This window comes from Gymnoscopelus braueri, assembly GCF_963280865.1.
Source record: "Gymnoscopelus braueri genome assembly, chromosome: 23".
Lineage (NCBI taxonomy): Eukaryota > Metazoa > Chordata > Actinopteri > Myctophiformes > Myctophidae > Gymnoscopelus > Gymnoscopelus braueri.
Window position 1 is genome coordinate 25,056,057 of NC_137625.1, and position 17,557 is coordinate 25,073,613.

Consider the following 17,557-nt stretch of genomic DNA (forward strand, 5'->3'; position numbering starts at 1 on the left):
GACACCCATTTAATGGCATTTCTATCACTTGGACCGCAATTTAAATTATAAAATCTATGTCAATTTAACTCTGAGAGTGTACAAATGGAACCAAATGGACCCGTTAGGGTCCATTTGGTTCCATTTGTACACTCTCAGAGTTACAGACCCATAAGGGTCCATTTGGTGCCTAATCTATCATTTAGCTGGGGACCCCCTGGAACTCCCTCAAGGACCCCTGGGGGTCCCCTGACCCAACTTTGAGAACCAATGGCCTACGCTGGAAGGTACAATGATGACGTTCCAATCCTGAAACCTTTATATTGAAGGAAACCTCGACCAACGGATGCATTTCCGGTCATGTGTGGTCGCGCGGAAAGTTTACTTTTTATTTTTGCCTTAATACCCTACAAAGTGCTACTGGATTAAGGAAAGTAGGCTCAGCAAGTTATTAAGAACCTATCACGCGGTAACGTTATGCACATGCTTGATTCCGAGAGTGATTTGACGTTATTGACGCTACTATTGTCAAAAATCGACCTTGAGACTTAACGTGTGTTAAGTTATCTCAATATGGTCTGGGCACAGTTGGTAATAGATAAGAATATGCGCAGTCGTCTGACTCGTCTCGTTTTTAACATCGCCGCTGTTACAGCTCAGTGCAGATGTTTGGCATTTCCCCGTAGGTGGTCGTCCTCCACTATGAGTGTATTTCCTATCCTCTCTGTTCTCCCCTCACGGGCTCTGGTGGACGAGAAGTTCAAGGTAGTGGTGAAGAACCTTCCACCAGGGACTCCAGTGACGCTCCATTCCCTTCACCACTCTGAAGACAAGGACTACTGGGAGGCTTATGGTCACTATGTCACTGATGACAGGGGCTCTGTCTCTGGTGGGTATATGACTGGTCATTATGATAAGGCATATGGGGAGAGCAGTGGTGGAAAAAGTACTCGCATGTTTTACTTAAGTAAAAGTATCAATACTGCAATGTAGACATACTCTGTTACAAGTAAAAGTCCAGAATTCAAAATGAGTAAAAGTACAAAAGTATTGGTATCAAAATGGACTTAAAGTATCAAAAGTAGAAAGTACTCATTATACAGAATGTCTCATTTCACAAGTTGTGTATAAAAAGTGTAAAAATCTTTTTGATGCAATAATTGTAGTGGAGTAAAAGTACAATATTTGGATCCGAGATGTAGTGGTGGAGTAGAAGTAAGAGTATTGGTAATTGGAAATACTCAAGTAAATACAAATAAATACATCAAAGAGGAAGACTTGCACTTTTGGGTTGTTTTCCCTGACACAAAGTGCCCAAGACATGCTTTTATGGTTTGGCATTTATATGTAAAAATAAATGCATTCATGTTTATGTGATTGAGGCCCATGGGGGCATGCACACAGGATATTGAATATGTTGTATTGAATTGCTTCGAATCAGCAATTTAGTTTTGCATGCTGATTGGTTATTTGGAAGGCAAGCACACTAGCCTTTTGTTTTTAATTTCTTCTTTACCAGCATGACAACACAATACAAAAAAGCTGTTGTTGCAAGTCACCTTTTGTTTACATTTGTAGTCTCTGATGATGCCAGTGTTGGAGGAACATACACAGGAAAAGAGCCCATGGGTTTGCTGTGGAGTATGCGGCCTATCCCTATGAGTCGAACTGGCCTCAGGTGAAGACTCACAAAGACTGATTTGCATTGTCATACTTTAGTTTGCTCATTCTGGTATTTAAACCTGTTTCTCCTTGTCCCTTGTGGTTTGTTCTTCCCTTTATTCTCTCAGGTTGAGGAAGTTGGACGTCCGCACCCCCATGATGGTGTTCATCTCCATGTACAGAGGCCATATTGTGGGGGGCTTCAGGGAGCAGCCTCCCATGGCCTCAGTGGTCACAGAAAGATCGTACATGGCACCAGGTGTCCAGAGGATAGACATCCGAGAGAGAGGAGTCAGAGGGACACTGTTCTTACCTCCAGGTATACCAGCAGTCTGAGAAACTCATTACTCTGTTCTTTATCTTCTCCCATAGCAATGTCAGCGCACCTTCAAAGAGTTTTATTGCTGTGATAAGATGTATTACTTTCTCTCAGGTCCAGGACCGTTCCCTGGGGTGCTGGATATGTGGGGAGGGGGTGGAGGACTGGTGGAGTACCGCTCTGCCCTATTGGCATCTCATGGTTTCGTTTCTATGGCGTTGGAGTATCTCTCTGTTGACAAGCTCAGAACGGCAGATGTTGAGTTCAACTATTTTGAGGTATGTATGTAGTCAGTCACAACACTTGTGTCTTCATCATCCTCTCCTCTCAGACTTTGTGTAGTGTACCAAGACTAATTACCTGCAAGCGCTTTGTGGGTACAAAGTCCGGCTTGTTGAACTGTCACCCAGTGGAGAGGTAAGTTCGTCACGTTTCAAGCTGATATGATCTGATGCATGATGTTCTTTTTCTTGCCCGGTGGAACCACCGTTATCTCGTAATTTTACAGACGGCGTTTAATATCGTCCAGGAGCATCCTCTGGTGATCAAAGACAGAGTTGGGCTGTTTGGTCTTTCCTTCGGCACATCCGTGTCCCTCTCCTTGGCAGCCCACTCCAAGTTTGTTAGTGTGAGTATTTGTCCGCCACAGTTTACAGTCATGGTGACAACACTTTCACATATACTTCTAGCTGACAGGTCAAGGGGAGTCACTATTATTTATAAGAAAACGTTTAACCTTTGACAAAAAACATTATTTTTTGAGAATCGTAAACCAAGTGCACTTATAAGCTTGAAATTCTTAACACTAATGGAAGGTGTCCCATGCTAACTTGACAGATAACAGACCTAGGGTGAATGCAGTCTAAAGCTGAATGTATACTTATTTACAGCATTAATTAATTCATTTCTTTTTTTTAAACACTTTGTTTTTATTTTTCCATATGTCAGACAGACAAACAAACGGACAGACAAACCAAACAGTTTAACTTTTTGACAGAATATGTTGTTCCTTTCAGGTCAAGTTAGACAGTTACATTCTTGAAAGCAATGAATAAAATAAAATGAGAAAATATATATTTTGTATCCAACCGTCTAATTTATCATTAGAATAATGAAGTCTATGTGTGACTTTAAATTGGATAAAGCTGTGTCTTATACATAAGGAGGTAGTGTGTGTATACGTTTCAAGCAATCGGACCAGGTTTCCTCCGAGAGTGTGACACCCAGATCCGATTCCCACGCCAGTTTAGTGTTGTCAAAGGAGGGAGGATTTATGTCCTGTATTATATTATAGAACTTTGATATATTCTTTTTCCTTAAGGGGTGGAGTTCGAGTATTGTATTTACAGCACTTTTGGGTGGTGAGGAAGGGAACGGGAAGTGTTTTTGAGCAAAACTGCGCACCTGCAGGTATCTAAAGAAGTGGGTTTTCGGAATGTCATTGTCCTGCTGTAACAATGCAAATGTCTTCGAAATAAACCAAGCCAGATCTATGCCAAATCTTAAAAGCTGCATCGTTCTGTGATGGGGGGAATGGGTGATTGCCAACCAATGGAAGGAGCGTGCCTGCCTTGTTGAGGCCAAAATGTTTCCTGAATTGGAACCAAATTTTAATAGTGTGTTTAACCACCGGATTTACACCCTGTAGGGCGGAGCCAAAGGGCAAAGGACAGCTCAAGGCAGAAACCAGTGGGATTGACAAATCAGAGTTAAGTTCCATCGAGACCCAAGCTGGTCCCTGACCAGTCTCATGCATGGAAAGCCAATAATTCAATTTGGACATATTAGCAGACCAATAGTAGAACAAAAAGTTCGGCAAGCCCATTCCCCCCTCACATTTAGGCATCTCCAGACTAGTTCTTTTAATCCGTGGAACTGAATTGCCCCAAATAATTCATTAATTTCTAGTTATTTTTAATGAGTAACATTGTCGTTCCACAAAGCATAAATTAGGCTTCAGATTTTTACCATATTCTTCAGTTTTTAGGCAGGATGATATAAAGAAATATTAAGACTGAAAAGTGTTTTAGATTGCCTGTTTAAAGGAATACTTCAACTTTCTTCTATTTCTCGCTCTATGTCTCAGTGGCGGGCTCTAGATAGATACAAATTTTACCTCACTCCATCACTGGCAAGGATTTTAAAGAAAAACTGCAGCCTTTCTATTTCTGGAACATTAGCATGATAAGATTGTAGTAGATAGTAGCCGCGTGCATTTCTTTTTTTAATATAGAGTCTGAAAATCCACTGATGTCATTTTTTGAGCTATCCACAGTCAGTCTGCCTCTCAGGCACTGAGTGAGTAGTCAGAAATGTCGTATTAGTGACCAATGTATGGAGATACGGTTGAAAAAAGGTGGAAGTGTTCCTTTACCAATTAAAGACTGTGAATAAAGACCCCATATTAAAGGATCTACACCATGAATTTAAAAAATAATAATAATATTTAATATCATATTGTTTATGTCCCTCAAACGTTTTTCAAAAGGTTTGAGCCTAAATCAAGCCTCAGATATACTCATTCCAACTAACTTCTCTCTGGCTTATAAAGCACTTTCACCTGCAATACCACATTGTCCTGTTTGGCACGGGGCGCTATTGAGCCAGTTTGTATGCATGTTATCTCCTGGTTCTGTGTGGAAAAAGTTTTTTTTTTTTAAAAGAAAAAAATATATATATTTTTTGTTGGTTGGAACTGAAAAACGGGAGGTATTGTACCCTGACGTGACGTCACGTCAGGGTGCAAATCAGTTTGGCCTGTTTTGAGACCAATTTACAGAAAACCCCAGATTTGCTGTGAAAGCCTGAGTGTTCAAACTGGGGTATTTTGGGGGATAGAAGAGAGGTACTGTAGGGGAGACCAAAAACACACAAAAAATAAGAAAAAGTTAAAATTCATGGTGTAGTCCCTTTAAGTGGCATTGCTTTTTGATGCTACTTTGGCGCTATTTGCCTACTGTGTTAGTACAAATGTGTATCTTTGTATTTCTAAATAGTTTTGCGTCATGCAGGCACGTAGTGTACAGCGTGGCACATTCCCATTATTAAAGTGTAATAAGCATAATAAATATTGTGTTCTAGCCTCGTTGCTGTGTTTGTATCAGTGGTAGCCATGTCCATCCAGTCAACAAGAACCTATTCGACGTATTTCGTGAGATAGAGAAGTAAGTATCTTGCTTCATGGTAACATGCATATAATACATGGTATACCCTGTTAATAAGACCCTGACTTAACTGCAGCAATGATGAGATATACGTCCTTGTCTTGTCAGGAATGCGTACAAGATAAGATTTGATGAGCAGAATCGTGTAATCCAGAGAGACTTGATCCTACCAATCCCCACTGACCTCGATCATATAGTAGATGTAAGTACATACATCATATTAAAAGAAATGCTGTTGTGACAAATTGGTAATGAAACCAAAGTGTAAAACAATTTAACTCTAATTGTTCTGGAAGGTTGGGAGGATACGGTGTCCAGTACTGTTGGTCAACGGTGATGACGATCAGAACTGGGCCACAGTGGAGTCTGCTGAGGCTGTGAGTGCACCCAAACACTCTCACATATCTCTTTTAGTTCCATGATTGAGTAGGACTGACTTCACTCCTTTTCCTCCTCAGATAACCAAGATGATGCATGCAGCAGGCAATGAGCACCTGTTGACCGTACTCACCTACCCCGATGCTGGACACCTTATCGAGCCCCCCTACTCACCACACTTCCAAGCCAGCAACTTCATAGTACAGGGCACGCGTGAGAAGGGTGAAGATCTATACATACGTTTGAACACCCACACACAAACACACACGTGCGCACACACTGCACAATGAAATGTAAGAATAGGCTCTGTGCATTACTGTAGTTCCCTTTTCTAGAAGGTGGCATTAGAAAAGCAAGACCCGCAATCTCCGCTTTACTTCTCATACCTGTGTGACATAGGTGGCCGCCTCTTTGGGAGACCAGAAGTAGGTTGTGAGTCTATTATTCCAATGGGAGAAGTGAACGTGAACAGAGCTTCTGACTGGTCCTTTGGCCCTAGGTCGCTGGACTAAATATTGGACCCATTCTACACAAGCCACACATCTTCCAAACCTCATTCTGAAACTAAAAATAAAAAATAAATAACTTTTTCAGAGAGGTTAAAATCCAATTTGTTATCGACTTTGTTCTCGCACCCTCGCGAGATCTAGCAACAGTAATTAGAGGACGTTCACGAGATCTGACGTCAGACTTAGGAGACCATTCGGGTGGCGCATCTTCCAAAAATAATTGAGCATCATTGATTTGATTGGCTCAGTGGAAACACATATGAAAGTGTTGTGTGTTTCCAGTTCAAATCTGCTGATGAGCCAATCAAATGAAGCTATGGGAAACTGACCCAGAACAGGGAATGTTTGTCACCTTCTGGAAAAGGGAACTGCAGTTATGCACAGATGTTTGGACCAAATAGTACTAATTAAAAATATCTCATCAATATTCACATTAACTAGGAGCCATTTTAACTCAGTGCCACGCCCCGAGTTATCCCGAGTTTTTTCTGAATGCCCTCAGTGCCAGAACGAGTTTTTACTTTTTACTGTGATCGCGCTGTTCTGTTTATTTTTCATCATCAGTCTCGCTTCCTGATTCCTTCAGACTCACCCGGGACCGGATTCATGACGCAGATTCCGTTTCCGGTAAAAAAAAAAAAAATCCCGGTCATTTTCGGCCAGAATAGGGAAAAACACATTTTTTCACACGGTATAAAATACCAACGGAGAGCTCCACTTCTATTTTCTTTAGTCCGGGTGACGAACAGTCATCGTAGTCGTGTATCACATCGTACTTAAGGCCGATCAAAGATTGTCGAAAACGTCACATCCGGTTATGACGTATAGACTGTTTGAGCCTGTTTGGGGGGGGTCAAACGAGTCAGCGAGTGATTGAGGTGTCAATCTACTGCTCTCTGCTGGTCGATCTGTCGTATGTGTTTAAAACCGCAGAAAGACAAACTATTTGAAAATTAAATGACAGAATAACAACAACGAAAAACACGAACATCGCTGGCACTGGGGAAGTACTTTATGAAAATACTCTGGCAGTCAAAGAGTTAATGTTAAGATTTTGTTTTTCAACCCATTTTGGTACAGTATATAGCAACATACATTTTTTGTAATTTCTGAATAAATATTTGAAGTTTTTCAGAAAACTTAGGGCAGGATTTAGAAGGCGTTTTTAGAATCGGTCTCAGGTCTAAATGGGTTAAGTTGGGCTAGGGACAGGTTCTGATAAAGTGAGCGTGTGTGTGTGTTAGTATAAGACCCACATGATCAACAATAGCCCTAGAATGGCTGATATTCCATACATAATCAATATGTATTCTATCATGTACAGCCATAATTATTGGTTAATTAATAATAATTTGTGTTTTGCAGTGATTATGCTGTGGGGCGGACAGACCAAACCTCATGCAGATGCTCAGGAAGACTCTTGGGAGAAGATCTTGGCGTTTCTCCAACAGCATCTGTATCCCAGCCCTCTCTCTGTCCCTCAGGCCAAGCTGTGAAGCGCCACACACACACACACACACACACACACACACACACACACACCAACAAGCCTTGTTAACCTTACTGTATTGTTAATCATAGGGAAACCAGAAGGGCCTCTACAGTATGTTTGAATGTAAAATGTATTATTTATGATTAACACGTCCTTCAATGAGTACCCGCCCCTCCCGTTTGTATGCGAGAGCTGCCGAAAACTTCTGGGAACTCAGATTGTTCAATGAGTGACTTTCAGGCCTAAAGCCGCAGTTGTAAAATATTATTATTCAAGGTCCAGTGATGAGAAATCTCATGCAAAGCCCTGTGCACTATAATAGTGTGCCAGTAATCTCAGGTGAGATCAGTCAAATAATCTCAATTATTTGATTGAAAATGTCATGTATGTTGACTGAAAGATTAAGAATTCAGTGATTAAAAGTGATCGTTTATGCTTCATGGTATATAGTTATTTATTATATTTTATGTGTATCGTGTGCCAATTATGTATGGTATTATTTGATTCAAATGTCCTTGTATTTGGTGAGAGACATTCTGATGTGGTCTAATATTCTGAAGTAAATTCTATTTCAGAATCCATTTTAGAGGGAGGGTATAGTCATATACGACGTTTTACGGCTTTCATTTTGAGATTCCAACAGAATTTCACATTCTGTAGCTTATGGGTGACACTGATGTCACAACTGAGCGGTTCCAGACCAAATATGCCGAGGGCATATTTGTGTCCTTAGACCTTCAGCTCCGTTGCAGCAAGCCAGTCCAGTGTGTCATTGTCTAGGTTAATTAAGCCACGATCACCATTAGGTGGCCGGTATTTGGGGCAGCTGGTCATCACGCGTTCCACAGTCTGTAGTGGATCCCCACATTCGCAGTTGGCACGGTCTGTGAGACCCCACTTCTGCATTGATGCACCGAAACGTCCCACACCTGTCCTCAGGCGATTGTGGGTTGTCTCCTTACGTGGGAGGTGCTGGCCAGGAATATCTGTGGGATTCACTCATCTTTGCCTTCCGAGCGAGGGCCAGCGTGGCGGCCTCTCGTCTGACCTCTGCTGGAGCGATTCCAGTGAGGACAGGCAGTTGGTTTGTTGGAGTGGCTCGTAGACATCCGGAGACGGTCCGTAGGGCGGTGTTGAGGGCAGCATCCAGCTTCATCACATGAGGGCTACGGCTCCAGACTGGGGCACAGTACTCAGCGGCGGGGAACACCAGAGCCTCGGTGCAGAATCGTCTAGTTTCCAGGATAGAAGTGTACCAGATTGCCTGATCAAGTCATCATTATTAGGAAATGTGCCCATGTCATCGCATGTGTCTGCTCACTCATACATAAGATACAAATCAGTATATCAGGTAACATGAGTTTAATGGAACATTGGATTAAGTAAGAGAATGGAATAAGGGTAACCGTGGGATAAGAATAGATCAGTGGTTCTCAACCTTTTTTGAGCTCTGGACCACTCGCATATTTCAGTTAAATAATGCCTGGGCTTGATATAATTTGTTGCGCACAGTATCGTGCAACAAATTAAATCAAGCCCTTAACAGTCATTATTTAATTTCAAGCTTTTTCTCCCACACCACGCCTATTAATTCAAATATTTGATGGATTTGATGGACTTCTGCAATAATATTTTAATACATAATAACAAAGCGACACATTGTGAGCTTGTAGATCTGCTATTTTCAAAAGATTTTATACATTTTGAACTTGTGAAATGGGACATTTTGCATAGTGAGTACTTTCTACTTTTGGTACTTTAAGTACATTTTGATGCCAATACTTTTGTACTTTTACTCAAGTAAATGCTGAATTCCAGACTTTTACTTGTGACAGAGTATTTCTATATTGCAGTATTGATATTTTTACTTAAAGGTAGGGTAAGTTAAAATGGTTTGGTTAAAATAAGTGTTAAATAGCTCTATATTCTGATAGTACTCATTGCTATAGAGTGTTTGTTCAGTAAAAGGAGTCTCCTGTCTCTCCAGCTCTTTATAAAACAGAAAATGCATTTTCGTTTCAGTCTCAGTTTCCTTTCCAATTTTATCCAATCAGGATAGAGAACTCAATCAGGATATAGATTAAACAAGTGAAATTGGAAGTGATGACACTAAGAAATGAGCAGGCAAAATTGGAACTGGAACACTATAAAGATGAAGCTTAAAAATGGGTACTTTCTGAGCTGCAGAGACGGGGGGACTCATGTTACTAAAAACACTCTATAGCAATGATTACTATCAGAATATAGTGCTTTAACCTTTTAACAAAATACTTTTTGTTTTAACCAAAAAATATCACTTACCCTACCTTTAACTTAAAAAATGTTAGTACTTTTCCACCACTGCCGATACTGAATGCTTTTATTTTGAAGGCAACATATGACCGACCCGGACCCAATTCCGGCGGCATGTTGCTATGCGGTATGTTGACGGACAAGTATCTTCGTGAAACACTCTACAAGTGGGACTGCTTCCATAAAGGTAGAATGACTTAACTGTAGAACTTATGTACGCGGTTAACGTTATGCACATTGTTCATTTCCGATAGTTATGTAACGTTATTCTTGACTAATAGAAATAGCCTACCTTTGTGCCTTATGTCAAAATTCGACCTTGTGACTTAACATTGAGTTGTTCAAATTACCTGGTCACAGTTTAGAATCGATAGGACATTAGGAATATGTATAACAGTCGTCTCGTTTTGAATATCGCTGCCGTTACATTTCAGTGCAGACGTTTGGTATTTCCTCGTAGGTGGTCGTCCTCCACAATGATGATGACAACAGGGAGTGTATTTCCAATCCTCTCTGTTCTCCCCTCACGGGCTCTGATGGATGAGAAGTTCAAGGTAGTGGTGAAGAACCTTGCACCAGGGACTCCAGTGACGCTCCATTCCCTTCACCACTCTGAAGACAAGGACTACTGGGAGGCTTATGGTCACTATGTCACTGATGACAGGGGCTCTGTCTCTGGTGGGTATATGACATAGGTATAGGAAAACAGTACAGGCTACTTTTAAGTGCCCATGAGAGACACTGCTTTGATGGTCTGGACTGGCAAGTTAAAATAAAAATGAATCCCTTTGAAGGTAGGGCAACTTGAGATATTTACATACTAGTCCATATCTAGTCAATAATTTCGGTTAACATTTTGAAAAGTTCTCCATAACTGCAGAAAAAGCATCTGTCTGGGTATGAAGAATCATGACATCAGCATGTTTTTTTCTAGTTTTTGAAGTTTCTAGACTGTACTGTATACTATTGGCCTACAAATTTACATTGTAAATGTTTTGCATTTCAAAAGCAATCTATGTAGGCCTATGTCAGACTGGTACAAAGTCTCCAAGACACTATTACTATTACTACTACTTTGATGGTTTGGCAATTTAAATATATATATATATTTTTTAAAAGCTTGTTTATTGTGCTTGTTAATGTTAATGTTTATTTGATTTGACTGGGGCTTGATGGCATATGTGTGTGGGATACTATTTGTATTTTTATGTAATTGCATCAAATTAGCAAGCTAGTTATGCATACACATTAGCAATTTGGAAGGTAATAGTGGTGAAGAATCTTCCACCAGGGACTCCAGTTACGCTACATTCCCTTCACCACTCCGAGGACAATGATTAGGTCATTAGGTCTGGGAGGTTAATTGTCACTATGTCAGTGATGACAGGGCTCTGTCGCCGGTGGGTATGACTGGTCATGATAATGCATAGGAAGAGGAAGACTTACAGGCTACTTTTGGGTTTGGGTTGTTTTCCCTGATACAAAGTGCTGAAGACATGCTTTGATGGTCTGGCATTTAAATGTAAAAATAAATGCATTCATGTTTATGTGATTGAGACCCTGGGGGCATGCACACACAGGATATTGAATATTTGTATTTAATTGCATCAATTCAGCAAGTTAGTTTTGCATGCAGATTGGTAATTTGGAAAGCCTTCTCTTTTTCTTTTCTTTTTTACCAGCACATTACAAAAAAAGCTGTTGTTGCAAGTCACCTTTTGTTTACATTTGTAGTCTCTGATGATGCCAGTGTTGGAGGAACATACACCGGAAAAGAGCCCATGGGTTTGCTGTGGAGTATGCGGCCTATCCCTGGGAGTCGAACTGGCCTCAGGTGAAGACTCACAAAGACTGATATGCATTGTCATACTTTAGTTGTCTCATTCTGGTATTTAAACGGAGCCTGTCTCTCCTTGTCTCTTGTTGTTTGTTTTTCCCTTTTCAGGTTGAGGAAGTTGGATGTCCGCAACCCCATGATGGTGCTCATCTCCATGTACAGAGGCCATATTGTGGAGGGCTTCAGGGAGCAGCCTCCCATGGCCTCAGTGGTCACAGAAAGATCGTACATGGCACCAGGTGTCAAGAGGATAGACATCCGAGAGAGAGGAGTCAGAGGGACACTGTTCTTACCTCCAGGTACACCAGCAATCTGAGAAACACACAACTCTGTTCTTCATCTCCTTCATTAGCAATTTCAGCACACATTCAAAGAGTTTTATTGATGTGATAAGATTGGTTTATTACTATCTCTCAGGTCCAGGACCGTTTCCAGGGGTATTGGATATGTGGGGAGGGGGTGGAGGACTGGTGGAGTACCGCTCTGCCCTCTTGGCATCTCATGGTTTTGTTTCGATGGCGTTGGAGTATCTCTCTATAGATGAGGCCAAAACAACAAATGTTGAGCTCAATTATTTTGAGGTATGTAGTCAGTCACCCTCATCTCTTCATCATCCTTTACTCTCAGACTTTGTGTAGTGTAACAAGACTTATAATCTTGAAGGGGTTTGTGTGCTCAAAGTCCAGCTTTTTGAACTGTCAACCAGTCCCCTGTCACCCAGTGGAGGTTGTCACGTTTCAAGATTATGTGATCTGATGCATGACGTTTTCTTGCCTGGTGGAACCACCATTATCTCTAACTTTCCAGACAGCATTTGATATCGTCCAGGAGCATCCTCTGGTGATCAAAGACAGAGTTGGGCTGTTTGGTCTTTCCTTCGGCACATCTGTGACCCTCTCCTTGGCAGCTTACTCCGAGTTTGTTAGTGTGAGTATTCGTCCGCCACAGTTTACAGTTTATGTGCACAGAAATAAGTCTAGCTCACAGGTCAAGATGAGTGACTTTTACAAACCTTTTCAGAGCCCTGCCTATTATTTCTAAGAAAACAGTGTGTCATGCATCACAAATGTGCTGTGATGCTGATAATCCAAAAAAGAAAAAGAAACGTGTAATAAGCATAATAAATATTATTGTGTTCTAGCCTCGATGCTGTGTTTGTATCAGTGGTAGCCATGTCCATCCAGTCACCAAGTCCCTATTTGACGTATTTGTTGAAATGAGCAAGTAAGTCTCCTACTTCATGCTAACATGACACAGTATACCCTGTTAAGACGACTCTGACTTTACTGCAGCAATGGTGAGATGTAATTGTTTGTCTTGACAGGAATGTGGACAAGACAAGAGTAGATGAACAGAACCGCCTAATCTGGAGAGACATGATTCTACCAATCCCCACTGACCCCGATCATAAAGTGGCTGTAAGTACATAAAGTATTCTAAAACAAATGCTGTAGTGATAAATTGATAATGAAACCAAAGTTTAAAACAGTTCAGCTCCAATTAGCCATGGTGGTGCGACTGCGAGGAGAGGATGTCCTTTAAGTCTAAGTTCTATGTTTTTTAATTCTAAAATAAAGTACATTTACCTTGCCGTAACTAATGGGAGATATTATTGCACTTTGGAGCCTGACTGTATTTCTCAAACATGTGCTTTTGAACGTAGCCTTTCCAAACATTATTTGCATGCCTGCATTATATTCAGTTGAGAAGAGTTGCCTCTAACACAGTCCAATTCATTCAAACCCATGTACCCATGCGTGTGTATTTGTTATTCATTGTGAGACGCACCCATACCTTTACTGCTCTGAATCTATGGTTGAATGTTCTGAAAGATGGGGAGGATACGGTGTCCAGTACTGTTGGTCAACGGTGATGACGATCAGAACTGGGCCACAGTGGAGTCTGCTGAGGATGTGAGTGTACCCAACACACATATCTAAATAAGAAAAAGAGGTTGCGCATCAACAATGGGTTTTCTCAGTGGAGTGCTAGACCCAAAGTCCAGTATACACATCAAAAGAAGGAATTTAAAAAAATCCCAAAAGGGTAGCACATCCAAAAATGTCAAATAAATGGAGGACAAAGTACTCACATTTCCACTTTTTTTATTGGCACCCCAATAAAATGAACGTGTTTCGGCTATGAGCCTTGCTCTGAGGATTCTTTTTAAATTCCTTCTTTTGACTCTCACATATCTCTTTTAGTTCCATGATTGAGTAGGACTGACTTCACTCCTTTTCCTCCTCAGATGACCAAGATGATGCATGCAGCAGGCAATGAGCACCTGTTGACCGTACTCACCTACCCCGATGCTGGACACCTTATCGAGCCCCCCTACACTCCACACTTCCGAGCCACCAACTTCATAAAACAGGACACACGAGAGAAGGGTGAAGCTCTATACATACATGTTTAAAAGGCCACAGTTATGCACAAAACATGCATATGCACGCACACATACATGCGCACATACATGCGCACACACACACAAAATTAAACGTACAATTTTACAAAATCTTATGTGGGCAATAATCAGTTGTTGCTTTTACCCATCATACTTATCAAACATATCAATATGTCAATATTCACATTAACTAGGAGCATCCGATTTAGTTTTTTAAGTTGGACTAGTGTCAGATATTCAGTAGCTGTAAAGTGAGTGAGAGTGTGTCTGTTAGTTTAAGACGGTGTGTGTGTGTGTTAGTTTAAGACGGTGTGTGTGTTAGTTTAAGACGGTGTGTGTTAGTTTAAGCCCAATCTGGGAACCCATCGCCAAATGAAAAGGAAAAACAGCGCCCTCTGCTGTTTTTTACTATCTCACTTGGCTCTGGGAGGAAGTCGACGTAGCACACGTACGCAAGGAAACCGGGGTTTTGGTCTGCCTTCAGCCTTTCACTTCTGGTGGTGCGACTATGTTTTCATTCCCACTATGTTTTCATTCCCACTAACAGTTTCTACACGGAACACTAACACCACTTCTCCCAGAGAACGTGGATCGTTTTGGTTATAAGCCCACTTGTTTCTATGATGAAAGAGCAAGTTAAAATGTGAATATCTTTCCGTGGTTTTGTCTGCTCCGAGGACGCTATTGTTAAATGAGTTTCGGTTTGTTTCTAGTGGGGAAGGATCGGCAGACACGTAAATCCCGCCCACTACATTTGATTGGGTAAAGCGCGGCCTGCTTCCTGATCTGAAGGCACGCCCACTTGTAGGCCAGTGCCTACGCGATATGACGAACCTCCCCGACAGATTCAAACGCAGAGCAGAATCTGTTCTTGAGAGATTAGTTTAAGCCTTATGATCAACAAGTGTGCATGTATGTGTTTTGCAGTGATTATGCTGTGGGGAGGACAGACCAAACCTCATGCAGATGCTCAGGAAGACTCTTGGGAGAAGATTGTGGCGTTTCTCCAACAGCATCTGTATCCCAGCCCTCTCTCTGTCCCTCAGGCCAAGCTGTGAAACCACACACACACACACACACACACACACACACACACACACACACACACACACACACACACACACACCAACAAGCCATGTTAACCTTACTGTATCGTTAATCATAGGGAAACCACAAGGGCTGCTACAGTATGTTTGAATGTAAAATGTATTTATTATTAACACCTCCTTCAATGGGAGACTTTCAGACCTAAAGCCACAGCTGTATGATATTATGAAAGTTTTTATGGGGAATCTTTTACTCCCTGCGCTGTGTCAAATACCTCAGATGCCAATATTGTATGAAATGATTTGATTAAAAGTGTTCATGTGAGTATGTTGAATGAAGTATTATGTGGTTAATCTCTTTAATGTCAGTATTAAGTGATTAAAAGTTAATATGTTCATGCTTTATTGTATATTTTTTATATTTGAGTAAATCAGCTCTCTAGCATCGTGGTGTTGTGCTTGGCCATTTACATGAAAGTGTCTTAAAAAATCCTTGTATTTGTTTCTATCAATTAAACAATTAATTATTATTATTTATTTATTTTTTAAACAGTTTTCAATTAATGCAAGAAACATATTTTAGTTCTGAACAGAATATTCAAACACATTATTACCCTACATTTATTTTAGTATGGCTACTCAGTGGGTTTTTGCAGTTCCGTGTTATGTCACTGGATGGCGACATCGACTCTTCTAAACTGCTAATTACCGCAGGACCAATCTGGGAAGTGGAAATAGTGTTGAACAACATGACCAAAAGATAATTTAAGAATGTATTAGAAATGTACTGAGTGATAACATGGCAAAAACGATGCATATTTTTGCAATTAAAACTGCAACAGTTAGCAATAGGATAAGAGCACCGTCATGACGTATTGTATTGCTCTCTACATACAGTACATTGAATTAATTTGGTCGCAACTAGAGCGTTTTTACTATGCAATATGCACAGTCAAATCCTGCGTTAATAGTCATTTGTAACTATGAGGGTTACAATGACTGCTATTTCCTCAAGATGTTTATACATTTGAAAACTTGTGAAATGGGAGACATTCTGCATAATGTGTACTTTCTACTTCTGGTAGGCTACTTTAAGTACATTTTGATACCAATACTTTTGTACTTTTACTCAAGTCGATTTTGAATACGGGACTTCTACTTGTAACAGAATATTTCTACATTGCAGTATTGATACTTTTAATTAAGTAGCCTACAAAATGTGAGTACTTCTTCTCCCACCACTGGTACAATCTAAGACCTAGGACCATTACTGTGTCGCGGACCAGGGGCGAACAGGAGGAGCGCGCTACTGCGCGGTGTGTGTGTGTGTGTGTGTGTGTGTGTGTGTGTGTGTGTGTGTGTGTGTGTGTGTGTGTGTGTGTGTGTGTGTGTGTGTGTGTGTGTGTGTGTGTGTGTGTGTGTGTTCTGGGTGCGTGAGCGCGTGTGTGATGCAGAGGCAGACGGCCATACAAGACAACTCCCTCTGTCTCTACTCTCTCCACTCTACACTTCACATCACACACTGCTCCAGCACCCATACCACCAACAACACAGTGCAGAGGACGAGGTCTCAATGTGCAGCTCTTGGAAATGTTAATTCACATCACAACCATTTTGGGTGAGTTTATTTAATCACAGCTGATTTATCTATTATGACAGTGTGGCTCTCAACCAGTGGTCTGGGGGACCACCAGTGGTCCTCGAGGGGGTTCCAGGTGGTCCCCAGCTAAATGATGGAGAGTTGGTAACCAAATGGACCCTTATAGATCTTTAACTCTTGAGAGTGTAAAATGGGTTTCATTTTACACTCCCAAGAGTTAAATTACTGTTAAACATCTGCATTACTTAATTAAATCATTGTTATTTTGATCAACGTTTGCCTGTTATCTCTCCTATGGTACCAGCATGGAATAGTGGACAAGATTGTATCCAACGATAACAAAGTATTCTAAGTCTCAAATGCCGAATAAATAATGAACCTTGATATGAAAAGGCTTGAAAACCACTGTGTTATGATAAGCCTTGGGACTGCGTAGTGTTCCAAGATGATCAAGGTTTGTTGAATTGAATGTCATGTTCTGTAGTCAACAGTTTCCCAGCCAGCTTGCTCTCACTCTCCTTTTTGCCAGAAATCGTGTAATGAAAGCCACATGTAAACCATTATTCACTGTATTTCTAGCATTTTCCTAGAACTAAGAAAAGTTTCTCGGAGTATTTCTTTTTAACGTTGTTGTTCTTTGGCTGCGTACATACAGAGCATATTGCTGTCTCGAGAGATGCAGTTTACAGTTGACAGCTAAAAAACAACAACATGTTTCTACTGTTAGTATTTCTTTTTGTCGAGCTACAGTAGCCTAAGTCCCACCACTCCTCCCTGGTTTCATGAGAGAGTGGATCCATGTGATTTTAATTTAAAGAAATTGAGCGCGAGCATGCCATGTTTATATACAGGAAAGCTTGAGAGACAATGGCACA

At 40.9% G+C, this 17,557-nt stretch overlaps 2 protein-coding genes across 3 annotated transcripts in view; both read left to right on the forward strand.

Moving 5' to 3' along the window:
* Window positions 1-347: 347 nt before the first annotated feature.
* Window positions 348-15,605, forward strand: LOC308079601 (uncharacterized protein). The gene is made up of 22 exons (XM_080421151.1): window positions 348-868; window positions 1,558-1,657; window positions 1,770-1,960; window positions 2,075-2,238; window positions 2,469-2,588; window positions 5,042-5,124; window positions 5,233-5,326; window positions 5,421-5,501; window positions 5,583-5,724; window positions 7,377-7,467; window positions 7,826-7,842; window positions 8,443-8,570; window positions 10,170-10,473; window positions 11,530-11,629; window positions 11,741-11,931; window positions 12,050-12,213; window positions 12,440-12,559; window positions 12,774-12,856; window positions 12,957-13,050; window positions 13,465-13,545; window positions 13,881-14,022; window positions 14,964-15,605. Exons 1-22 carry the CDS (start codon window positions 553-555, stop codon window positions 15,092-15,094), a joined length of 2,937 nt encoding a protein of 978 aa, XP_080277277.1. The 5' UTR covers window positions 348-552; the 3' UTR covers window positions 15,095-15,605.
* A 936-nt stretch (window positions 15,606-16,541) lies between these two features.
* Window positions 16,542-17,557, forward strand: part of LOC308079332 (laminin subunit beta-1-like) — a 30,036-nt gene continuing 29,020 nt past the window's right edge. For both annotated transcript variants that reach the window (XM_080420775.1, XM_080420774.1), the window contains exon 1: window positions 16,542-16,700. In XM_080420775.1, coding sequence (XP_080276901.1) covers window positions 16,673-16,700 — 28 coding nt within the window. In that variant the 5' untranslated portion in view covers window positions 16,542-16,672. The remainder of the gene's footprint in view (window positions 16,701-17,557) is intronic.

Excerpts from the sequence above, each read along its gene's own strand:
- LOC308079601 (XM_080421151.1), top strand. The coding sequence starts at position 553 with ATGGTCTGGGCACAGTTGGTAATAGATAAGAATATGCGCAGTCGTCTG. Across the intron at positions 1,658-1,769 it reads ATGAGTCGAACTGGCCTCAG|GTTGAGGAAGTTGGACGTCC; the intron begins GTGAAGACTCAC and ends TTATTCTCTCAG. Across the intron at positions 2,239-2,468 it reads TTGAGTTCAACTATTTTGAG|ACGGCGTTTAATATCGTCCA; the intron begins GTATGTATGTAG and ends GTAATTTTACAG.